The sequence below is a fragment of the Zalophus californianus genome, chromosome 11, assembly GCF_009762305.2.
Source record: "Zalophus californianus isolate mZalCal1 chromosome 11, mZalCal1.pri.v2, whole genome shotgun sequence".
NCBI lineage: Eukaryota > Metazoa > Chordata > Mammalia > Carnivora > Otariidae > Zalophus > Zalophus californianus.
Genome location: NC_045605.1, coordinates 61,332,493 through 61,358,858, shown reverse-complemented (window position 1 = coordinate 61,358,858; position 26,366 = coordinate 61,332,493). Strand labels below are relative to the sequence as shown.

General features: G+C 40.6%; 1 protein-coding gene across 1 annotated transcript; it reads right to left on the bottom strand.

Annotated features, from left to right (window-relative positions):
* Window positions 1-9,290: 9,290 nt before the first annotated feature.
* Window positions 9,291-21,807, bottom strand: LOC113914829 (E3 ubiquitin-protein ligase TRIM22). Its single transcript, XM_027580389.2, has 8 exons — window positions 21,673-21,807; window positions 17,988-18,502; window positions 17,317-17,412; window positions 16,445-16,675; window positions 13,019-13,041; window positions 11,706-11,806; window positions 11,380-11,406; window positions 9,291-11,121 (listed from the first exon to the last, which is right to left on the bottom strand). Exons 1-8 carry the CDS (start codon window positions 21,698-21,700, stop codon window positions 10,526-10,528), a joined length of 1,617 nt encoding a protein of 538 aa, XP_027436190.2. The 5' UTR covers window positions 21,701-21,807; the 3' UTR covers window positions 9,291-10,525.
* Between the last annotated feature and the right edge of the window lie 4,559 nt (window positions 21,808-26,366).

Below are 26,366 nucleotides of genomic sequence, written 5' to 3'. Positions count from 1 at the left end.
AGAATGGCAAAAATTGACAAGGCAAGAAACAACAAATGTTGGAGAGGTTGTGGAAGAAGGGGAACCCTCTTACACTCTTGGTGGGAATGCAAGTTGGTACAGCCACTCTGGACAACAGTGTGGTAGTTCCTCAAAAAGCTAAAAATAGAGCTACCCTATGGCCCAGCAATTGCACTACTGGGTATTTACCCCAGAGATACAGATGTAGTGAAAAGAAGGGCCACATGCACCCCAATGTTCATAGCAGCAACGTCCAGAATAGCCAAACTGTGGAAAGAGCCAAGATGCCCTTCAACAGATGAATGGGTAAAGAAGATGTGGTCCATATATACAGTGGAATATTATTCAGCCATCAGAAAAGATGAATACCCAACTTTTGCATCAACATAAATTTGTCTTCATTAATCATCTTTTCCACAAAGATTTTCCAAAAGATAACCAGAAATAATAAACTTTTAGAAAATGATAAATTGCATAAGGAATATAGTCAATAATATTATAATAACTTTGTATGATGACAAAGGGTAACTACACTTATGGAGAGCATTTTCTAATGCATGTAATTGTTGAATCACAGTGTTATACACCTGAAACTAATATAATATTACATGTCAGCTATACTCTAATTCAAATTTTTTAATACTCCAATTCAGATTTTTTAAATGATAAACTTCAAAAAAATTTAAAGTTCTTCTCAACCACAGACACCTTTAAAAAGATGGGTATGGGGACCCCTTGATGGCTCAGATGGTTAAGCATCTGCCTTCGGCTCAGGTCATGACCTCAGGGTCCTGGGATCGAGTCCCACATCGGGGCCCCTACTCAGCGGGGAGCCTGCTTCTCCCTCTCCCTCTGCCTATTGCTCCCCCTGCTTGTGGTCTCTCTCTCTGACAAATAAATAAGCAATCTTTAAAAAAAAAAAAAAGGTGCGTATGCAAGCCAAAGACAGAGAGAAAATAGTCCAATATTCACCAAACATATATTTACCAAAGGACTTATATCCAGAATCAGTATAGAAATCTACAAATCAGTATTAAAAAAGACAAAATAATCTAATTTTAAAATAGACAAATGGAGACCCCTGGGTGGCCTTTCAGCTCAGGTCATGATCCCATGGTCCTGGAATCGAGCCCCTCATCAGGCTCCCTGCTCAGCGGGAAGCCTACTTCTCCCTCTTCTGCTCCCCTTGCTTGTGTTCCCTCTCTCTCACTCTGTCAAATAAATAAATAAAATCATTAAAAAAAATAGACGAATTATTTGAACAGACATGTCATTGTAATTTTAAAATTGTGGAAGATTTGAACAGACATGAAGAAAAGTTATGAATGGCCTATTTGCACATGAAAAATGCTTGTCATTATGAGTTCAGGAATATGCACATTAAAATCATAATGAGCTATGGTGAGCGCTGTGAAGTGTGCAAGGCTGTTGAATCACAGATCTGTATCTCTGAAACAAATAATACATTATATGTAAAAAAAAAAAAAGAAGAAGAAGAAGAAGATATTAGGAGGGGAATAATGAAGTGGGGGAAATCGGGGGGGGGGGAGACGAACCATGAGAGACTATGGTCTCTGAAAAGCAAACTGAGGGTTCTGGAGGGGAGAGGGGTGGGAGGATGGGTTGGCCTGGTGGTGGGTATTGGGGGGCACATTTTTTTTTAAAGATTTTATTTATTTATTTCAGAGAGAGAGAGATAGAGAGATAGAAAGCACGAGAGGGAAGAGGGTCAGAGGGAGAAGCAGACTCCCCGCTGAGCAGGAAGCCCGATGTGGGACTCGATCCAGGGACTCCAGGATCATGACCTGAGCCAAAGGCAGTCGCTTAACCAACTGAGCCACCCAGGCGCCCTTGGGGGGGGGGCGTGTTCTTCATGGAGCGCTGGGTGTTATGCTCAAACAATAAATCATGAAACACTACATCAAAAACTAATGATGTAATGCATGGTGATTAACATAACATAATAAAAAAATATACTTTATTGAAAAAACTCATAATGAAATAGCACTAAAAATCACTAAAGTGCTTAAAATTATGATGACTTACAGATTCATATGTTGGCAAGGATATGTGGCAATCTGAATCCTCATATATTGGTGATGGGTGTGTAAAACGGTATGACAACTTTGTAAGAAAATCTAGCACTTGTCCTAAAGTGAAATATATATCTACCCTGTAACAAAGAAATTCAAATTTTAGGTATATTCTCAAGAAGAATTAAGCACATGTCCACCACAAGAAGACTTGTATAAAAATGCTCATAATACTTGATTCATAATATCCAAAAACTGAAGACACTTCAAATAAGTCTCAACAGGAGAATGGATAAATAGATTGTATATATTCATACAATATTATTAATATTAATCAGCAGGAGAAGAGAACAAACCACTGATATATAAAATGATATGAATAAAGAACAAAATGTTAAGTTAGGTGAAAGAAAGTTTATACAATGGAGTTCATACTGTATGATTCCATTCATAAGAAGATCCAAACTGGCAAAATTCAGGTTCAACTTCAAGTACTTGAGGAATTCATTCTATCAAAATAACCTTCCCGTAGATAACTTAAAATCATGTGTGTGTGTGGGGGGGGGTTGAATAGGGAGGGGAGAAGGGAAAATAATCTGAAGGCACTGTAAAATGTTCAAAAACAGAAACCAAAAGGGAGTATGCCCTTAGTAGAAAGGAAATAACATTGGGTGAGTTTCCTGTTTTTGTGTCTCTTCAACTGAGAGGTACAAGGTAACACAATTAAAATTTGTAAAAAAGCTCGATTTGTTGATTAGGAAGGTATTTAAAAAAGAAAATGCAAGTCTACCACGTATGCTGAAAAGTAAAGAGAAATACCCACAAAAGAAAGAGCTTGAAAATTCTATGCATAAATGCTGCCCACATATCTAAAGTACACGTGTTTGAGGAAGACTATACAATCTAAGTAAAGTTACAAGACCTGAAGAGGTATTTTAGCTACTTACTGCAGAAAAGTAGATGGAATTTGAGATCAGCCAAGTAAACGGCCTGAAAAAATAAATTTAATCCAAAAAAGTATAACAGAATCTAGTTCTGTCTTTTGTTTTGTTTTGGTTTTTCAACATAGCATTCACAATTTCTGGAGTAGAGTATGTAATCTAAAATTATTAAACATACAAGAAAAATAGAAAAAACATGACCCAGGCTCAAAAAAAAAAATCAATGGAAGGTGACTCCAAGATGAGCCAAATGTTTGAATTAGTGGACACAGATTTTTTTTTAAAGATTTTATTCATTTATGTGAGAGAAAAAGAGAATGAGCATGACTTGGGGGAGGGGCAGAGGGAGAAGCAGGCTCCCTGCTGAACCGGGAGCCAGATGTGGGGCTCCATCCCAGAACCCTGAACCAAAGGCAGATGTTTAACCGATTGAGCCACCCAGGCGCCCCAGTGGACAGATTTTAAAGCAGCTACTTTAACTATATTCAAGAACACAAGGAAAAATATGTTTCTAATGAATGAGCAAGTAGGAAATCTCAGAAGAAAAATAAAAATTATTTTAAAATAATGAAAAGTAAAAACTATAAAAACAATAACTGAAATTTTAAAACCACTAAGTGGGCTAAAAGAATGATAAGGGATGCGAGAAGAAAGAGTAGGGAATTTGAAGATAGATTAATTACAATTATCCAAACTGAGAAAAAAAAAAAAAAACTGTGGATACCCACCTGCAGAAGAAGGAAACTGGACGGACCCCTGCCTTACACCATACACAAAAATCAACTCAAAATGGATTAAACACTTATACACCTTGAAACTGTGAAGCTGTTAGAAGAAAACATAGGGAAAAATCTGACATTGGCCTGGGCATTATTTTTGTGGATATGACATCAAAAGCACAGGAAGTAAAGTAAAAAATGACAAGTAGGATGGAGATGGGGAAAAATATTTGCAAACCATGCTTCTAATAAGGTAATACCCAAAATAATATAAGAGGTTCAAACAACCTGAGAGCCACAAAAACAAAAACAAAAACAAAAAAATGAGCAAAGGACCTGAATAGCTCTCTCTCCAAAGAAGACATACAAATGGCTAAAAGGTGTATGGAAAAGGCGCTTAAGTCTGTTAAATGTAATAAGCACAGAACTAATCATCAGAAAAATTCAAAGAGAAACCAAATTGAGAGATCACCTCACACCTGTTAAAATGATTATTGTAAAAAATACAAAAAACAGCAAGTGTTGATGAGGGTGTGGAGAAAAAAGACACTTGCACTCAGTTGTGGGAGGTGAAGTGATACATCCGCAATGGATAACACTATGGAAGCTCCTCAAAAAATGAAGTAGAGTTACCATATGATTCAGCAGTTCCACTTCTTGATATATATCTGAAGGAAATGAAATCTACATCTTGAAAAGATATCTGCACTCCCCTGTTCATTGTAGCATTATTCACAAGAGCCAAGACATGAAAACAACCTTAGTGTCAATCACCAGATGAATGGATAAAGAAAATGTGGTGTGTACACACACACACACACACACACACACACACACACACACACACACAGTGGAATGTTATTCAGCTTTAAAAAGAAGGAATTTCTACCATTTGTGACAACATGGATAAACTTAGAGGACATTATGCTACGTGAGATAAGTCGCAGGAAGACAAACACAGCATGATCTCACTTACCTGTGGAATCTAAAAGAGTCGACGTCTAGAAGCAGAGTAGAATTGTAGTTGCCAGTGGCTGAGGGCTGAGGGAAATGAGGAAATGTTGGCCAAAGGGTACAAACTTTTAGTTATGTAGTGTAAATAAGTTCTGGAGAGCTAATGTAGGGCCTGGTGACTAGAGTTAATAATACTGTAATGTAGGGGTGCCTGGGTGGCTCAGTCAGTTAAGCATCGGATTTTTGGTTTCAGCTGAGGTCATGATCTTGAGGTCCTGGGATCGAGGCCCCTTGTGGGGTTCCACGCTCAGCGAGGCAGTCTGCTTCAGATTCTTTCTCCCTCCCCCTCCCCGTTTGCCCCTCCCCCTACTCACGTGCTCTCTCTCTTTCTAAAATAAATAAATAAAAATTTAAAAAAATACTGTATTGTATACTTGAAATTTGCTAAGAGAGTAAATCTGAAGTATTCTCACCACACAAAAAAGGTAACTCTGAGGTGACAGATATATTAATTAGCTTGATTGTGGTCATCATTTCTCAATATATACATATATCAAAACATTATTTTGTAGAACTTAAATAAATATATACAATTTTTATTTGTCCATTATACCTCAATAAAGAGGAAAAAAATATCCAACTTGAACAACATATTTACAAAATGGAAGGGGAAAAAAGAAAACAGAGTCTCAGAGACTTGTGGGACAAAATAAAAGGAATAATATACATTTAATTGGGATTCCAGAATTAAAAGTAAAGGAAAACAGTATATATCTAAAAATATTTAAAGGGATAATAACCAAAAAGGTCCTAATTTTATGAAAGACCCTAATTGGAATAAATACAAAGAAAATCAGTTTTAAGCATTATATTCAAAGTTCTGAGAAAAATTTGACAGCAGCCAGAGGAAGCAGCACAATAAATATAGTGGGATGATTGTTGGCCTCTATTTAGAGACATCAGAGGCCAGAAGGCAGTGGTATGATATTTTTTAAAAACTGAAGGAAAAAAATTATATATATGAGTCTACAATTCCGTGTGCAATGAAAATATTCTTAAAAAAGGCAAAATGAAGATATTTTATCAGATAAGCAAGAACTCTAACTATTTTTATAGCCCAGAGATTAGGAGAGAAAAAATAGAAATATTTTGTTTAAAAATTTCTTATACTATACCTAATGAAGGTAGACAGAAATAAGGAGACTATGATATTTCTGGAATCAGCAGTGCAAAATGAAATGAAGTTCTTAGTGAACAGGAAGACCTGGGGCCACTGAAAACATCTGTGAGGGCCCAGGTGCCACTTGTAAGCTATCATCACTTCATTCTAGTTTTGCTAGATTGTATTAAACACCAAATATATATATATAATGTTACACATTAAATATAAATATTGTAAAATTGCATGAATTTGTTGAAGATGACCACTCAGCATGATGGCATGTTTGATAGAAAGAAAAATAACATTTATTTATCTGCTATGAGAATTTTTCTCCATACCTTGAAGACGATATGGGTTATTGCTTTCCAATACTCTCAAAAGCAACTGAAAATACCTAGAGTCTGGGGACGTACCTGTAGGGTCTTAGTGGCAAAGCACCACTCAGGAAAAAAATAAAGCCACACTTACCACCCCAGACAGACTAGATGAGAGTCACAAGAACAGAGGAGTGGGCTGGGGGAGGGGAGGGTGCATCATCCTGAGAGGCAAGGCAGAGGGGGAGGGCCTTAGGACTTTGAGGCATCCACTTAACTCCCAGTCTTGTTTGTATCTGAAAGCAGACACATCCGGGCAAAAGTGGCAGGGCCCTCTCATCACCTCGGGCTCCAGAGGAAACCGTGGTCCCTGGATGAGTCACATGGGTGGCCCTCAGGATTGGGACACAGGGAGGGACTGGAGAGCAGGTGGCACAGTGCAGGCAGACTGATTTGAGCTGAGCCCAAGCTTCCTGCAGGGTTTCCTAGCCGTGCCTGCAAACACGTGGCTGCTGCTTGTGGTCTGTTGGGGCAGCAGCTGCTGTCGGGGCCACCAATTCCCTCTCCAGGATGGGGCTTGTACTAAGGTAGCCACACTGCCGTTCTTGCTTACCAACTGGAGCAACACTGCCTACTTCCAAAGAGGATCTGATTAAGGCTCTAACATCTTTTTAGGGCTGCTGGGCAAATGGATCCCAAAGGGCTCTACACTCTTTTTTCTTCCTGAAGTGTCAACATCTGCCTGCACTGCAGAGTATCTATCAGGGCCAGGGGCCTGTGTAGAGTCACTCAGCTCCCAGAAGCCCATTGGCTGTTCCCACCTGGCAGGACACCCTGGGCAGTGGCTCGGGAACAGCTTCCCTAGCTTTTTTCAAACCCCTCTGGGTGAAGAGACCCCTAGTGATCCCCAAATCCTGGTGTTCATGCTTTTGTGCAATTCCTTCCCCTAGAGAGAAGCAGAATTTGTGAATTCCTTACGGTCGATGGAATGTGGCAAAGGTGATGAGCTGTCATTACGGTGGGTAGGTGACGTTATCTAAGGCTGTCTCCCTAGAGGTGCTCTCTCCTGCTTGCCTTGAAGGAAGTAACAGCCACTTTATGAGCTTCCTATGGACAAGCACACAGAGCGAGGAATTTTGGACACTCTGTAGAAGCAGAGGGTCTCAGTCCTGCAAGTGCAAAGTGCAAGGATTCTCCAAAAACCTAAGTTAGTTTAGATCCAGACCCTACCCCTCTCTCACCCGTAACTTAGGCAACACCATGTGCGCATCCCGGCGAGATGCTAAATGAGAGAACCCAGCAAAACTGTGTCCAGGCTCCTGATCCACAGAAACTCTGAGATAATAATTGTGCGTTCTTTTAAGCCTAAACGTTAAGGCTGCCACTAACTTCATGGTAGTTTGTTGGACAGCAGGAGAACCACGAATTCAATTTTATCTAGTATGTTAAGTTGAAGAGGCTATTATGATTATAGGGGATGATGAGAATGAAGTTGTTTTTACAATAATGTAATATTTACTTTAGAACTGGATAGAAAGGGGTTTTAAAGACTGATTCTTTACTCAAATTATTCTATTTCTTAAAATAAAACAAAGTTAATTATTTTAGAATGAATGAATGTGTTTCTTAAAGTCATTTATTTCAAGTCAGAAAAGAAACCAATAAAAAACACTAATAGACACAAGTCTGGGGCAGTACTTATGTGCTAGAAAACAGCAGGTTATCTCCAGTTTCCTAGTATTTAAAAGTCCCACAGCATCCTCATCAGGTAAGTTTTATTATTTTTATTTATTTTATATACGAGAAATTGAATCCCATAGAACTTAGTTAATTTGGTAGGGGCCGCAAAGGAACTATATCATTATGCAAAATTTGATCTGTTTCAGAGGCCAGTCTTATAACCTCCAATTCCAATGTTCACCGTCTACACTAAAAAGTGGGATATTTTCTTCATGTCATCTACAATAGAATGCTGGCCATGACGAAGCTCGGCATAATATGCCTATGGGTCATGACCTACTTCCGTCTCATTTAGGCTACATGGATTGAGCATATCAAATTGCATTTCATGGCACCTAAGGTTTTCCCTAAGATGCACCAGGTTTCCCCTTGCACGGAGCATGTCCCGGCTCTCCCTTCTTCCCCACACCCTTGGGAGTCAGGCTGCTCCCCTCTCTGTGGTGTGGTGCAGAGGAAAGCCACAGCTCTGGAGTAACACACAGCTGCCTCTCTCACTCTCTAGCCTTGGGACCATAGGAGAAAATTCTAATGGTTTATAAACTCCTTTTTTTGTAGTTTATAAATTCTTTTAATCGCCTGATATAAATATCTCCCTCTTAAGGTATTTGTAAAGACTAACCAAGATAATGTTAATATATGTACATGTATTTATACAAATGGTTACATGTATATATACCCATATGTGTACAGATATGTGTGTGTGCATATAGATAGACACGTAAAGATATATACATTGACCCCACGCCAGACATTTTCAGTTTTATCCAGCATGGCCAGGATACCCATCTTTCTCTAAGGTCCTACAAATCTTGATTGAAATTTTGTATAGTGGCATAGCCTGCCCTAATTTATAATGCATGCTTCTCGAAGAACAATCTGTGTCTTCACTGTCCTAGGTAGTTCCATCCTTCATTTCATATTCTTTATTTTTTTAAAGATTTTATTTATTTATTTGACAGAGAGAGAGAGCGAGAGAGGGAACACAAGTGGGGGGAGTGGGAGAGGGAGAAGTAGGCTTCCCTCCGAGCAAGGAGCCCTATGCGGGGCTCGATCCCAGGACCCTGGGATCATGAGCTGAGCCGAAGGCAGACGCTTAACGACTGAGCCACCCAGGCGCCCCCATTTCATATTCTTTAAAGAAGGAGAAGGAAAGGAGGAGAGGATGGAGAAGGATGGGGAGGAGGGGGAGGAGAAGGGGGAGAAGGGGGCGACTGAGGGGGGAGGGGGAGGAGGAGAAGGGGGAGAGTGCAGAGGGTGGTCAAAGCAGTGGCATACTCCGGTGTTTCACCACAAGGAAGAGGACTGAGCACCAGAGGGCTGTCTCTCATAAGCACAGCTGAGCCTAGACCTGACCTTCTCTACAGGACACATCATGAAAAGCCATACTGTCTGCATGGGATTTCAGGATCTGTGAAATGAGACTTCAGTAGAGTCAATTATCATTTTATTAAAGCAAAACCAAACCAAACCAAAACAAAACAAATTGTTTCTCATCGATACAGCTTATAATTTTTCCACAATAAAAATATTGATTCTTACAAATAAGACTCTTAGGTAAGTGCTTCCCATCTAATAAAATTTGGTTTCTCAGTGTGACCCTAGGAAATAGGTACAATCTTAACAGCAATTTTTATTTTAGGAAAGTGAGACCAAGAGGTGCTAAGTAAGTTGCTCAAGTTTACACGGCTTTTAAGTAATGAGACAAGATTTGACCTCAGAAACTCTGAGCACCAAAAATCTACTCTTGATAAAAATTTTACTTATGTGCTTCTGCTTTAACTCTGTGATACATAAAGGGGTGCCATTGATAAGGCAATCCACTCTGAAGGATCCAGTACCTAGTGACAGATCCCTATGCATTGTTCTATGTCCTATGCACTTAGATAGAATTGATAACTTTCCCTTTGTTAATTCCATTCAACAGCAGAGGGAACGAGGAAAAGCGATGTCAGAGGAGGTACAGCAATACTGCTCTTTCTATAGAAGGGATTAGATGTGTTCCCTTTGCAAATAGGCAGTCTCTCCTAATACTAAGCAAAAACTAATAAGGAAAAATAAAGCATTCTCCCCCAATGAAAACAAAATATTAGGAAGAAAACATCAAGCTTTCACTGCATGGTAGGGATGTATAAAAGACTGTGGAGTTGACTTGTGTTCCCCCCAAATTTATATGTTACCATCCTAACCCCCAATACTTGAGAATGTGACCTTTTGGAGATAGGGTCTTTAGAGGGGTGATTAAATTAAAATGATGCAATTAGGGTGGCTCCTTTTCCAATCTGACTGGTGTCCTTAGAAAAAGGGAGATTTAGGCACAGAGAAATGCAAAGTGGGAAGATGATTTGAATAGATACTGAGAGAAGACAGCCATCTGCAAGGCAAGGAATAGAACCTTCCCTCACAGCCTTCAGAAAACAAACTCTGCTGACACCTTGCTCTCAGACTTCAGCCTCCAGAATTGTGAGACAAGAAATTTCTGTTGTTAGCCTTTGTTTGGGGGGACTTTGTTACAGCAGTCCTAGCAGACTATTCCAAAAACATTCTAAAATGAAAGATGGAGAAAAGAAAGAAGATGTGTTCAGAATGGTGCAGATGAGCTCAGGTGTAGATGAACCCCAGGACAAGGGGCGCTACACAGAAGTAGGAGAGGGACTAAGAAGGTTCAGGAAGTCGGTGTGCACAGGGTGATTGGGTGTTGACAGTTCCAAAGATTGAAATATGGGTAAGTGGTCTGAGAAAACTGACAATTAGAAAACTTGTAGATGAGTGACCCCTGGTTTGTGACGTTGAAAAATGAGACAATACGTGCTTCATGGTCTAGGAAAACCCCAACACGACAAGGAGGAACAGGCATGAAAAGAGTCAAGACCTTGGAATCAGAGGTGGAAGACTCCTCAAAGACCTTATACTCAGATCCATTCTGTAACCCAATAACCCAGTAGCCAAATTGAGGTGTGTATCTAGAGTAAACATCTGAATGTTTTACATTTGGATCAAAAACAAACCCAGAGCTCCCTTTTCTCTTGAGGTTTCTTGCTTTACTGTACACCCCAAGGATCCAGGCAATCTTCTCAGACACATCTACTTCCCAGTAATACTTCCCTGAGGAGAAACACTGGCAGCCCAAGACATCAAAAGCAGAGAAATCGCTTAGAAATATATTTTTAAGCGAGAAGTTGTGCACAGCTTTCACTCGTCTTTTATCAGCAGAAAGGGCAATATTCGAAATATCATTGACTGGCTTCAGCATCACGTCCACTGTAGGAAAAATGACAGGGTCAGGTGATGGTTACAGAGTAGGTGTGTCTTGTGACATCAGGAGGTGGAATATCAGGAATTGACTGGGAGGAACTTATGTTGATGGGTGAGAGATGAGTAGGACACTTAAGAACTGTTGTAGGCATGCGTGTTTGGGGAGGAACACACGAAGCTAAGATCATAGGACCTGACAGTAACCACAACGTCTAAAAAGGGATCAGAATATGGTGATTTGAAGAACCTGTAACTCCTTCTTACCCCAGTAGCGTCGGACCTCTGTCAGCTCTGAAATGACAAAAGTTTCAATGATGTTGTTAGAAGCAAGGAGTAAACACTGATACCTATCTTCTCACTAGAATGGGGATAGGGAGGGGCGTCCTGTGAGGCTATGAACTGGGGAATGAGATGATGAACCAGACACCTTGACCATTCCCCCTTAGGTCTGATCACACCTTCAGCATTAGAGATCTAGCTCTCCTTGTCAAGCCTAGATCTTCTCTCATCTACAAACAACATCCTCTCTCCCATTTTGCCCTGATACTACAAGAATTCCACACCCACAACCTTCCTCTGACTCTCCTTACCTTTAAACACTTGCAGCATCCCACTCAAATCTGGAATTAAGTATGTACTCTTCAGTTTCTTGGAAACAATGTTTGGCTTCTTGAAGGTCCAGCTCTCACTCCTAGAGAAGACAAAGATTGATCACCCCACACTTCTGCCCTTGTGTCTCTGCAAGACCACTGTTTCCCTTACTTTTCACTCCACTGATTCACTTGAATGATCTCCACCGGAGATACTGAGGAGGGGGGCCAGATGGAATGAGCACTGATGCTGCAACCGGAAGAATATGCTCATATCTACCTTTCCATTTACCCTCTGTGTGACCTTCAGAAGATCTTCACCTCAAAGAAGCTCATGTTCTTCATTCTAAAATGGAAAAATTAACTGCATACTCTAGTCCTTAAAAATAATAAAACTAGATTAAATAATGGTGCCTTTAAAAGGTATTTGATACCTCTAAATAAAGTATTTGATATATGAAGGAGTCACTGCCATCTTAGTGGTTCCACCTGGGACAGGCCGCAGATGTGAGTTCCCAGGCAGGTGATCAGTAAAGAAGCTCCAGAGCCCGGCTCCTGAAGGATTTAGGTTATCAAGTATGGAGCTCCTGTATTAAAAGTCTGAAGGATCTCTAAAGCCTCTTATCCCAGTACAGAAGTCCAGATATTAATATTTAAGGTTATATTCTCTGGGGAAACATCAGAAACATCTGGAAAAAGAGAAGTTATGACACCAAATTAATAGTGGTCTGAATTTCATGTGTTTGGGAAGACCTTATACTGCCAAGGTAGGCAACTTTAGACACAAGAAGACCATATTTTCTACAAGATGCTAAAGTGTGTAAGCAAGATGAAATCAATTATTGGTACCAGGATGAAAGCCACTATTCCCCAAAACTGGAGACTTTTTTTTTTTTTTTTGGAAGTCCGAATAAAACCACTAGAAAGACCTTGTTTCTTCTAACATCAGGAAGAAAATAAATGCAAAGGAGCTGTCCTTGTGGAACATTTGGGGACCCGGCAGATGGAAGACAGTGTCTTCTCTGAAATAAGATAGGCACCTATGAAATATGGAAACAAACTGAGGCAGAGACTGAAGTTTGACCAGAATGAGTGAAATCATGGTCTTATTGGCCCTAGCTCTGTGACCTCCCACCACCCAAATTCCATTGAAAGCCTTCATCTTTGATCAAAAATTTGAAATGATGTCATTCCCAAATTCCCCAGCTCTGTGTTTTTCTTTTTTTTAATTTTGATTGATCCCAAGATAACTCATCATGGCTATAATTCTGTCCTCACATAAAAAAGGACCATACCTGGTTTCCCACACTTACCTTTTCATGACATTAATCATATCCTGGGGAGAAGAGAGAAAACATGAGTCAAGTATAGGATTGCCATATTTAGAAAATAAAAATGGCTGGTTAAAATTTAATTTTAGTTAAATAACAAATATGCTTTAGTTTAACTATGCTTACTATAATATTTAGGATACCAGGATATGCTTCTACTAAAAAAAAAAAAAACAATTTATCGTTTATCTGAATTTAAAATTTAATTATGCATCCTGTATTTTGTCTGGCAACCCTCCAAGGAGATATAAGCCCTCCTACCTTAAAAAGTTTTATGCAACTTAGACCCCTAAAGCCCCTTGGTATGATGTGAATAAGGAGATTATCAGAGTATGGAGGACAAAATGTAGAGATAAGACCAAGATCAACCATCCCAAGGACTCATGTGATTATGTTAGAAAGGTGATTTCCAGTATTTGGAGATGGGATATATTTAAAAGGTGATAAGAGGGTGCCTGGGTGGCTCAGATGGTTAAGCGTCTTGCCTTCGGCTCAGGTCATGATCCCGGAGCCCTGGGATCGAGTCCCGTATTGGGAGCCTGCTTCTCCCTCTGCGTCTCTCTCTCTCTCCCTCTGTCTCTCATAAATAAATAGATAAAATCTTAAAAAAAATAAAAAAATAAAAAGAAGATAAGAGAGTTGACATTTAAAAAAATATGTTCATGAGAAGACCTCATTAATTCATTATCCTTTTATTTATTCTAGAGACAAATAAAAGTGAAAACCATATTTGCCAGACATCATTCCAGGCTCTGGAAAGTCAAATATGAATAATCAATAATAATAGTTTTCAAAAAGTATACTTTCTTTTGCTGCAGGAACAAGTAAACAAGAACTTCAAACAAATATTTCTCTGGCTTCCCTCTACTCATTCTATATACCTCCTCTATACTACCTACAGGTAATCTCCCCAATTTTTAAGCATGAAATAAGCCACAGGAGCCAGAACCTGAGGAAGTCTAAAATGTAACTTACCATTTCCCAACTATTTACATTCCATTGTCCAAAATGATACCAATATCTGCTCAAGTCACTGTTTTAGAAACTATAATAACCTACTCTGAATTCCAATATTGTATTGTCAGTCCAGTCTCTATCCTCAAAATATTTTAGCCATCTTCTTATTCCCAGTAGAGCCATTATTTGCCTTATTTTTTTTAAAGATTTTATTTATTTATTTGAGAGAGAGAGAATGAGAGATAGAAAGCACAGAGGGAAGAGGGTCAGAGGGAGAAGCAGACTCCCCGCTGAGCAGGAAGCCCGATGTGGGACTCGATCCCGGGACTCCAGGATCATGACCTGAGCCGAAGGCAGTCACTTAACCAACTGAGCCACCCAGGCACCCCTTGCCTTATTTTTTGAACAGAAATGTAACAATATATTTGGTTTCCCTCTCTCCAGCCTAACCCCTTTTATACCAACAATGACTTGGCCACCAGTTGGCTCCACATCCTCAGATAAAGTTTTATTCTCTGTATTAGGCTTTTTTGTTGTTATTGTATATGACTAAAACTGGTTTAAATTTAAAAGAAAAAAGAATAAATTCCAGGGCAGGTGTAACTTGAGTCATAGCTAGGTTTTTTTTTTTAATAATTTTTTATTGTTATGTTAATCACCATACATTACATCATTAGTTCTTGATGTAGTGTTCCATGATTCATTGTTTGTGCGTAATACCCAGTGCTCCGCCCAGAATGTGCCCTCTCTAATACCCATCATCAGGCTAACCCATCCCCCCACCCCCCTCCCCTCTAGAACCCTCAGTTTGTTTTTCAGAGTCCATTGTCTCTCATGGTTCGTCTCCCCCTCCAACTTACTCCCCTTCCTTCTTCCCCTCCTGCTATCTTCTTCTTCTTCTTCTTTTCTTTAACATATATTGCATTATTTGTTTCAGAAGTACAGATCTGTGATTCATCAGGCTTGTACAATTCACAGTGCTCACCATAGCACATACCCTCCCCAATGTCTATCACCCAGCCACCCCATCCCTCCCACCCCCCACCAACTCCACATAGCTAGGTTTTTAAATGAAAAGCTTGTCGTCAGAATCTGTTTTCAAAATTCTATTTTCCACCTGCAATACTGACTTTCTTCTTAGACTCTGTATGGAATCAACTCACATCTCCTGGTTTAAATGATAATCCCTGATATATTACTTGGTGAAAAAGAGAACTTCTCTTTCTAGTCATGATAGTGAAATTCTAAGGCATAAAAATCATTGACCTAAACTGGGTCAGGTGCATATATCTTAAAATAATTACCGCATCATTGGATAGGAATCTGATATTCTGATTTACTTAGAATTGAGAGACACGTACCTCCCTGATGCTGCTGATTTTACAAACCCTAACCAACTACATGGACTGAGGGTAAGGATGGTTCCTGAATGGGTAATTGAAGAGGTCGTTACCAAAAAAAGGTAAGGAATTGAGGTTGGACAAACAAATGTCCCATACAGCCCACCCCTTCACTGGCTACCGTCTCCTCACCCTTTTTAACAAATTATTTCCCCCCAAAAAGGCTCAACATAATACAATGGTTACAATAATTTTAAACATGGATGACTTATTTCACATATAAATTATAATTTAAGATCAATTAAAGATCTAAACTTAAGATCTAAAAGTATAACACTGTTAGAACAGAACAAAAAGAAAAATCTTCACAATACTGGATTTGGTAATGAGTTTTTGGATATGACCCAAAAAAGCACAGGGAATAAAAGAAAAATAACTAAGTTGGACCACAAAGAAGTTAAAAACTTCTGTGTATCAAAGGACGCCAGGAAGACAGCGAAGAGACAATGCACAGAAAGGGATAAGATATTTGCAAATCATATATCTGATAAGGTATTAGTCTAGAGAATATGCAACAAACTCCTACAACTCAACAACAAAAAGCAAACAACCTAATTGGAAAAATGGGGAAAGAATTTGAAGAGATGTTTCTCCAAAGAAGATATACAAATGTCCAATAAACCACATGAAAAGATGCTAAACATTAGTGGTCTACACTCAGGCAATGCAAATCAAATCCACAGGTATTGCACAGTCTGGACTCAACAGAACAAGAAAATCAAACATAAACAGAGATTGGTGTTAGTTGACTAAACTCAGTGAAGAGATGCCTTACAAATGCAAGACAGCAGATAATGGGAGCTTATGAAGAATTTCTCTCCAAATTTTTTGCACTGCCTTTCATAAATTGCTAACAATGGCCATTTCCCTTGTCGTTCATAATTTGAATTATCCCTAGGACACCCGAAATGACAGAGAAGAGGTACTGAGGGGCCCAAGAGCCTTGAATGTCACCAGAGGGAAGAAAGTGCAGGGACCCAGCAGAGAAGGCAATTTTGTCTCTGTGTTTCCCATGATTCTCATCCTGTAGGAGCTCCAACCCAAGACTTACCTGCACTTTGTCTGCTGATGACCCCCATATCTGATGCTGGATGTCTGAGATGAGCTCTCTCAAGCACTGCTTCTGCCGGGCCAGCTGGTCTTTGGCCACTACCAAGTTATCCAGCACATTCACTTCGTCTTCCTCCAGCTTTTGCAACACCCTCCTCTCCTCGCTGTCCAGGGTGCCTCTTATTTCATTAAACCCTTTCAGAATCCTCTGTCTCTCAGTCTGCATATGACTCTTTGGGGATGAGAAGAGAAAGAGGCAGTCAGTCTGTCTGGCCAAGGGCCTACATTGTCTGGGCCTGGGAGCCAAGACAAGAACTATTTTCCTTAGGGACTTCTCAAAGAGAAGGGAACAGGCAGTGAGCAACTACTGAGAAAGTCATTTCCCCACTATTTGCTCTTGAGTTTCTCCCAAAGGAGTAGATTAAAGTCTACTTTAACAAGGCCCACCCTGAGACACAAAGTGACACCGGGATGAGGCTTGGATTGCAGACACCTGTCCTGGATAATCACGCCACACCGCATAGGAAGCCCTTCCACCCACAGCTCCTAAGTAGGGAACGCTGGGCTTTTCTCAGTGTGTTTTCTGCAAGTGTTAGTGCCTCAAAGTTGATGATGCATATGGGACATGGGATTCATGAGTCATTTTACATTGCTTTCCTCCATGCCTTCACCTCCAAATATTTGGTTTCACTTGTGATATTTGTACTCTCTGGCACCCAACCCCCAACAGGGAAGGAATGAAATGCAGACTAATTGAGAATCCCCTGAACTCCTTAATTCTGAGGTCACAGAGGAAGGGGCCTCCTTGTGACTGGACTGAGGTGCTGCCCAGTTTTCTTTTTCAGAACTCCCTCAGGAAATATCTCTTCCTGCCTTCCAGGAAGCTTTCTCCTCCCTGATGTCAGCTTCCAACTCCTCCATTTTCAGCTGCTCCTTCCTCAGCTTCTTCAGAGCTGCCTGGAGCTTTTCCTGTGAGAAAAGAATCACCAGAGTCAAGCTATGAGCTTTCTTAGCACCTGGATAGAGGAAAGAAAACAGACTCATCTCAGAAGAGACTAGGTTACAGAAATGAAACTGGTGATTAGAATCTAGGATGTAGACAAAATTCTGAAGAGATTAATGTACTCTGTATCCCTGGGTGATGCAAGCTACCATCCCTTGATGAAGAGTAACCTGATTATCTCTTTTCCTAGAGGAAGAACTGAGCCTGCCGCAAGGAAAGTCCTTTCATCTCAGTGACATGTTCCCCACATCCAACCAACCGTGTTCCCCAGAAGGGTTTCTTCTGCTCAAAGGCACAATCAGAATTTATCTTGGGAAGCATTTCTCCACTCATCCAACTGCTCTTTGTAGGCTAGACTTATTTCTGATCAAATGAAAGAATGCACAGAAATATCCTTTAAATCTCAGAAGCTGAGCAAAGGGTACAGAAAGAGATAGCAGAGCTCAGTTCTATGATGACCAAGGGAAGAAAGTAGTTTCAAAAAGTGAAGGATTCACTTGAGGTACCATTCTGCCCCATCCACCTTCACCCTTGGGCCTACCTGACATTCCATGACCACCTTTTCCATGAAGAATATTTGATGACCACGGTGCTCCACAGACTGGGCACAGTGCTGGCAAATGGCCTTCCCATCCTCCTTACAGAAGATCAGGAGTTTTTCTCCATGGTGCTTACAGAGATTTTTCTGCTGTGGGCTCATGTTCTCCCTGACTTTCTTCACTATGTTGGCCAGGGGCTGATTAGGTCGGAGATTCCAAAACTGGTATTTACGCTGGCACACTGGGCAGTTCTTTTCCCCTCTTTGGTTGGCCCCTGACTCCTTGCTTTTTGCAGTGATGCAAGCTTGGCAGAAGCTGTGGCCACAGTCCAGGCTCAGGGGCGTTGTCAGAAGATCCAGGCAGATGGGGCAGGTCACATCCTTCTGTACGTTCACCTGCGCTGGAAAATCCATTGCAGCGCTCCCCCGGCTTCTTCTGTCCTGACAACTGAGGCTGTTCTTGCTCACAGACTCCTGCAGGGGATCTTCAGGTTCCTCTTTCAGAGCTTTCTCCATTACTGCGCGGATTTTAACAAAGACAAACAGAGGTAAAGGCTGTAAGAACTAGATGGATACCCATTGCTATGGATGTGTGAAAATGGAGATACAAAGACCAGCTTGGTGGTTCTGGGGAGTCTTGTATTTGTAGATGGGATTTTACCTTGGCCTGGACATACAGCAAGAACATCTATCGATGGGCACCTAAAGGAGCGTTTTTAGGGTGGAAAAGAACAGGTTCATATACACATAGGATCACACACATGACAGATACTCAAGAAACATAAATTCCAATGAGGAATCTGTTGGTCATGGGAGAGAAGACTCTACACTTTGTATAGAACAAAGGTCATAGGTAGAGAGATAAGTGTGTTCTGTTTCAAACAGATTGGGTGCTATTACAGGTTAAATTATATTCCCCCAAAAGAGGTCAAAGTCCTAACCCCTAGTATGTGTAAATGTAACTTTACATGGAAATAGAGTGTCTTTGCAGATGATCAAGTTAAAATGAAGCCATTCTGATGGGCCTTAAATCAACAGGACTGTGTCCTCACAAAATGAGTCCATTTAGATGTACAGATGGATATGCGTACATGGAGAAGGCCAAGTGAAGACAAAAGCTGAGATCAGGGTGGTGCATCTACAAACTAGGGAACACCAAAGATTGCCAGCAAGCTCCAGAAACTAGCAGAGACAGGGACCAGATCTTCCATCACCACCCACAGAAGGACGAACCCGACCAACACCTTTGATATTGTAATTTTAGACTCCAGAATTGGGAGAAAATAAATTTCACTTAAGCCAACCATTCGTGATGTTTTTTTTTTTATGGCAGCCCTAGAAAACTAACATAAATGCTTATGTTTCCTCTATTCATTTATTCTTTATTCTATCATTGAAGAAGTGTGACACCACTGAAACTCTCTCCACCTAAACCAGACAGACTGACACAGAGACAAAATGTAGGCTCCCCTTGGAGATGGTACAAATGTAGGAGTTTCCAGTAGGGTAAGGGCCAACTAGATCCCAAGTTTCCTTATCTCACTCTATCCTGATGGTCTGCACAGAGGTCTGCACAGTTTAGACGAGAAAAATGAAAGTGTCTCCACAATAAGGAGAGAAAGTCTGTGAGGAGTTTAGATAACATCCTTGATACTTCCTCTGTTCCCTGGGTCAGGAGCTGCCAGCGGGAAAGCAGGGCCTGTTCTTGGCATCCAGAGACCTGGGGAACTCAGAAGTGTTGCAATTCCTCTGCATTTCTCTACATTCAGTGCTCCCTCTTCTACCACCCCTTGGAGTCCAGGGTTTAATCTGCCCCACATGAATGGCCCTGTCCCCCGAGAGCTCAAGGTCTGAGGTCAACTTTTTTCAAAGCAGTCATTTTGTCATAGAAGTCCATGTCCCTAAGGCTATGGCAGGCTCATCCCTGTCTGTCTTTTCAAATTAGATCCCATCCAACTGAGTCTTTTACCTGGATTTCTGGAACAGTCTCCCCACCAGTCTCCCTGATACTGTCATTCATCTCATACAATCTGCTTTCATCACTGTTCACACCACCAGCAAGAATGATTTTTTTTTTGAAGCTCCCATTAATCTTGCCATTCCTCTGCTCAAATCCATGTCATTCAGTTTGAGTCAGTCTTTATCACGGTAGAGTTAGGTTCACCTTACACCTCCTTTCCTACTGCCTCATCCCCTCAGTCTAGCTCCTAGCCCTCCCCAACCCATACTGCTTGCCTTACGTGTTCCTTGATCACTCTGGTCAAAAATTCATCTTAAATCCATCCATTCCTTGAAAACTCAGCTCAAAATCACCTTCCCACACTGAGACCTAACCTGAAATCTATTTCAAATTGCAAAGCCCTTTACCAGGGCACACCATAGACACAGAGCCTTGTGGTGGGCTTTTTGTCTCTTAGTGCTATTGTTTCTTTGTTTTCATCTTTTCTCATACTGCATTTTTCTTTTGCTATTTGTTTATTTTCTCTCACTCACCCAGAATATAATCTTTTATAGATGCTTAATATTTATTGAATGTTCAGTAGGTGTTAATATAATTCTTTCCTCATAGCTATATGCTTTTATTCTTGTGAATTTAATCAAAATATTTTTTAAATTTCAAAACCCACTTTCTCCCATCCATTGGACCCTGTACTAGCCCCCTGAGTAAACAATATAAACCGGATATGAACCTTGTCTAGATGTAAGACACAGACCAGTGACTTCTGAAAAGTGAGAGGAAAGGAAAGTACACATCAAAATATGTAACATACAGATCAGGGACAAGGTGTTCCTGAGGCGAGATTAAGGTGGAGTTATTTCTGAGAAATTACCAACTCCTTTCCTTAGCTCTGTGCAGGGGAAATGCAGTAAGGAGTTGAGCTTAAAAAGCAATGGAAAGCTGTGTCTAAGATGATGGAGGACAAGTTCTGAATCAAGAGTAGACACCAGAGTGTCATGGGGTGCTGCTGAGGTGAGAGTAAGCCATGGGCACACTGAAAAGAGAACAAATTCCCTGTGGCTGGAGCTCCAGAGAGACAAGTGACCATGGGGGAGCTGCAGAGATGGACAAGCAGTCTGATCATCCAGCCTCTTTCATCAGGCTGGCCAAAAGTCTGGTGATTTATCAGGAAGATTCTGGACAGCTTCCCAGTAGTTACCAGGACAAAAAGAGTAAAAGGGTAAGTTTGAAGAGTGTCTTCTGCCCGGCACAGCCCCTAAGATCCCTTTCCCTCCCACAAGTCCAGATAAGGACTCTTTATCTCTACTGGCTCTGTCCAGGAGTTCGGACTTTTATGAAGAGGGAAAACAGAGCTCCATCTCATAGGCTTTGTTGGAGTAAAAGAGGAAGAGATTTTCTGTATGTGAAAAAAAAACACTTATTCTGGCTCTCGTTGGCAAGGTAGAAAAGTAGAAACTACAGAAGAGAAAGCAGATGAGAGTAATTCAGCCTGGAGAAATAATGATCCCTCCAAGAAACCAACAAGGCTCTCAGTGTTCTTAAGTCTCCCTTTTTCAGCGGTCATGCCACCCCCAGACTCAATGCACCTCTCTTCTGCATTAAACATACAAGCTGGCTCTTGGGTGAATTCAGAGCAGCTTCAGAAGCACAAATTAAACTCATCCAAACACATTCAATCTCTTCCTCCCAAACTTCCTGCCCTTTTCCTTCACAAACTGCCCCACAAACCTTTAGGCTGAAGTACAGAAGTCTTCATTCAGTGGAGATCAGATGCAGGTATGGGCAAGATTCACTCACCAAGCCAGAAAACTAGTCTTCACAAGGGAGTTTCCCTAGAGGAACTGGGTAGAAATGAAACTGAAAATCTGAGGAGGGGAAATGAAAGAAAGGAAATAGAATGGAAACTTACAAAGCAATAACAGTGGGAGGGCACCAAGTAAGGTGCCAGGAAAGGGTATGTTCTAGGACTTGCATCAGCTAGGCACCCAGTCACTACATTTTTATTCCTGCCCTGCCTTACTCTGGCAAGAATGTTTGTGTAAGAAAAAATGTGAAGTACAATGATACAGCCGGAATCCTCAGCATTTCAATTCAATCCTAGAATTATTTGTTGAGCTTATGCTATATTCAAGCCCCAGGCAAGCCACAAAGGATAAAATAATGATCTGGAAAGTCTTGGCACCTGAACCCTTGCAGACTGTGATGGGAAAGATAATCAGTTATAAAACTCTGTAAGTATGAGCAGACATAGTGACTATCAGCAGCCATCATTGTGAAAATAAAATTTAAATATTTCTTCAGTGTGAGCCTATGGAGAAAATTTTTCCCAAATGTCATTGAATCTTAGAAGTATACCACTTAATTACCAGTTTCTATTTCTTATGCAGGCAGGTAAGGAAGAAATTAACTATAGTAGAACAAAATCAGTGCCTTGTTACCCAACAGCTAGGAGGCAGGTGAGAAAATGGAGGTTAATACATGGTAGTATTCAAGCATAATCTTGTACTGAGTAACAAACACATCTCCATAATTTTTCGGGTTTTTTTTATTATTTATTTCAGAGAGAGAGAGAATGAGAGATAGAAAGCACGAGAGGGAAGAAGTTCAGAGGGAGAAGCAGACTCCCCGCTGAGCCGGAAGCCCGATGTGGGACTCGATCCCGGGACTCCAGGAACATGACCTGAGCCGAAGGCGGTCGTTCAACCAACTGAGCCACCCAGGCGCCCTCTCCATAATTTTTCTAACTTTCCCCACTTCCTTTGGGAAAAATTTGTCCTTTTTAATCTCAAAGGCAAGACTGAAACATCTTGTATTTCCTATACAGACTTTTGCGCTGTGTGTCTATCTTGTTCTGATGACATGTTCTAGATGGGGCAATTGCACGATGATGGAAGCTCCACCTTGGACCCCTGACTGGCAGAATTGCAGAGCATGGCAAACTTCACACATGAACTGATGGCAGACCCTGTCGGGTGACTGAGAAGCCAATGTTTGGTGAATTAAAGCACAGATATTTTGGTATTGTTTGTAACCCACAGAAATGTAATGTAATCATGGCTTAGAAACTCCTTTTGAATCACTTACATCTATGAGGCAGGAGCTGAAAATCATGCAGGCAACATCACTGAGCTATGGTGAAGTAAGTTTTTCATAACAATGAATAAACTTGTGATGCTTTTCAAGTGCAATCATAATCATCCAAATTTTGTACAAATTCCATTCTGAGATAGCAATTTTTTATCACCTTTTTATCATATAATACTATCATCGAGTATCCTTCCTCAAGCAGCTCTGCACCAAACAACGGTAAGTTTTATGAAGGCAGGAAGGGAACTTTTCTGTGTTGTTCCTTTTTGTCTCAGATCTATTACAAGGTGCTGCACATAGGGAACGATACTAGAATAGAAAGACACGCAGTTATACAACTCTCATATTTTAATTGCATTGAACATGCTAATGATAATCATGGTTCTGTTCCACTGTTGCAATTGCAGTCACCGTAATTGCTGTGGTGCATGTAAATTCTGGTATGAACATTGACACCACCTCCTTTGAAGAATGTTAAAGAACAATTTTTCCTGTCTTCTCTTGTTTTGTTTTTAAGGTTTACTCAGATACTTATCTCAATGCCTGTTTTTTTGTTCTGTACCAGCACAATCGAACCACATTACTTCCTGTGATCTGTGGTTTTTTTCAGACTGAAAACAGTTAAAATTCATGGGCCCAAAGTGGGAGATCTCTCATTTAGATTCCTCCCCAGCAGGACATACAGGAAATGGAGGGGGCACAAAGCCCTAAGGAGGACTTTTTATTCCCTGATTCCCGAGTGCATAGTAAGCTGGAATATGGATCACCGCGATATGCTGAGCTCCAGAGACAGACTTTGGTAGGAGAAGGAGCTAGGTTCATTCAGGTTTCCGACCAAAAGCCCATGTTCCCTTCTATTGACGAACTCTGATTTCTTCACTGATTTCTCCCACCTTAAATCTATGTCTCAGAGGTGGCTCCTGCGACATCAGCCAGCGCCCTCCTCCGACCCTACTACCCTCCCACACTCTCATCTCTCTTGGGCCTCTGATTCCCTCCCACATTTTCCAGATGAATTTTTTGTTATCTCTCCTCAGACAACCTCAAAAACATCAGGTCCTCTATGTAAGTGTAATTTTCAAATTATAGATTGATCCAAGGTTTTACAGCCCAAAAGTGCCCTATCTCAACTTACTCAGAAATGCATAAGGGGTACTGGGTGTTTGAGTTTGGGAAGTAAGGGAGTTCTTGAGGGCTAAATAGAAGGAATCCTGATTAAAAAGTCAGCTTTTACACCCTGTGCCGCCAAACATCTCTTTCTTCACATTCCAGAAGCTCTTGCCCTCGTACAAACTGCTCACATGAAGTCTGGAGGGAAACTTTAGGTGTCTGGGGCCCAGGATGTGAGGTCAAATCAGAGATTCAAAAGAGTACAAGGATGGGTATGGGATTTGTAGGAGGCATGAGAAAGGAGGAAGTATTAGGAACTCATCTCTTTTGGTCCTCATAATCAACTCCCCTCTCCTGCCCCTGTTCACACCCCATAAATACACACACACCTGGAGCCCTGCACTCCCCTCCAACTGTCAGCAAGATTTACAGAGCAAAAAAAGACTATCCAAAGTCACATCTACTGTACATCTCTACCTTCACCACCACACACCCTATCATCCCTCTTCTCCTTTCTGACCTGTGATAGTGAAAAAAGAGACAACCACTTTGAAAAACATCTGGTAATTTGTTATAACATAAACTATGCATTAATTCTAAAAACCAGTAAGTCAATTTACAGTATTCACTGAAAAGGAATTGATTGGTCTGGATTTTGAGAGGAGTAGACAGGGAGATCTCACCAAGGCCTGCATGAGGAACCACTACAGAAACAATTCTGGAAGAAAAGAGGGGAGAACTGGCTTTTCTTCATTCCTGAGGACTGTCAGAGTCCATCAGCTCACTGGGAAGAATGAGGCAAACCGGGAGAAACCAAAGTTTGGCCTAGCACATTGTTGAGAAATCCCACAAAGTACTCTGGACTCTTCCCATATTACCATGAATAATGATTGAGTAAAGACAGGCAAACAGAAGGAGATTTCCAATGAAATAGGATTCCTGCAGAAACAGGAGAGGATATTAACTTTCCATTAATATATTCAGTTAAAGAGGCCATGATAATTATAAATAAGACCGGGAAGCTATGAAGGTGAAAAGAAAAAACTCATAATGCTAAAATATTTATTTTACAATCAGATAAAATTCTTTTAGAAATCTGTAATTTTTTAAGCAAGTTATTCTGTTAATTAAAACCAAGCAAAGGCAATAATTTTGAAAGCAAACTAATATGTGTTTTTTAAATAATTTATTTCAAAGTCACAGGTGAAGGGAATCAGGAAAAGAACAGACATCATTCTAAATCACTGCTCATCTGTTAGGAAATAGTAGCAATTATTAAAAATATTCTGTTATTTAATTTTCACCGTAACTCATTAAGCAATTTTCATTACCTTTTTTTTTTTATAAATGAGAAAGTCTATCTCATAAAATGTAGTTTATTTGATAAGGGCCAGTATATGGCAACATCAGAATTACAATAAAAGTCCACCTGTGACACAGAAAGAGAAATCCTGCATTTATGTGCGGGCTCTGCAACAGTTACACTAGGAAGTAGAGATTAGAATTGTGGTTGTCAGGAGGTAGGAGTTGGAGGAAATGGGGAGACACATGCACACACATACACACCACACAATGGTAGCCATGTAGAGGTGATGCATGTTTATTAGCCTAATTGTGATCATTTCACAACATATACATATATTCAACCATTAAGTTGTACACCTTAAATATTTACAATTTTTATATGTCAGTGATATCTCAAAGCTGTTAAAAAACTGAAAACAAGTCTGCCTATGAGATCTGTGTGTGTGTGTGTGTGTGTGTGTGTGTGTGTGTGTGTGTGTGTGTGTGTATCAAAAGCAGAACTGGAATAGTCTTGACAGTGGTGGCAAGGATCTGAAAAATGGGGGAAATTGAGGAAAGTGCACAAGGCATTTCTCTTTATTATTTCTTACAAATGTATGTGAAGTTACAGTTATCTTTTATTTTTTAAAAATGTTGACAATTTTGGAAATTCTTCTTTAGGGTACAAGTTTTACTTTGGTTTTGCATCCTTGGCTGAAGTTTGCTTCCAGGTGGCAGACAGGGCCCAGGCCGACGCATGAGTATTCAGACACCTGTTGGTTTTTCCAAAGGACTGGGCAAGGGGCTCAAGAGAGACAGGTGAAGAGAGGAGAGGTTGCAGAACTGTGCAGGGGCTCCATCATCTAGCCTCCTTTACATAGGTAAAGGGAGCACTGGGAAGTTTTTCATAGGATCACAAACATATTTACAAGTAGAAGAAG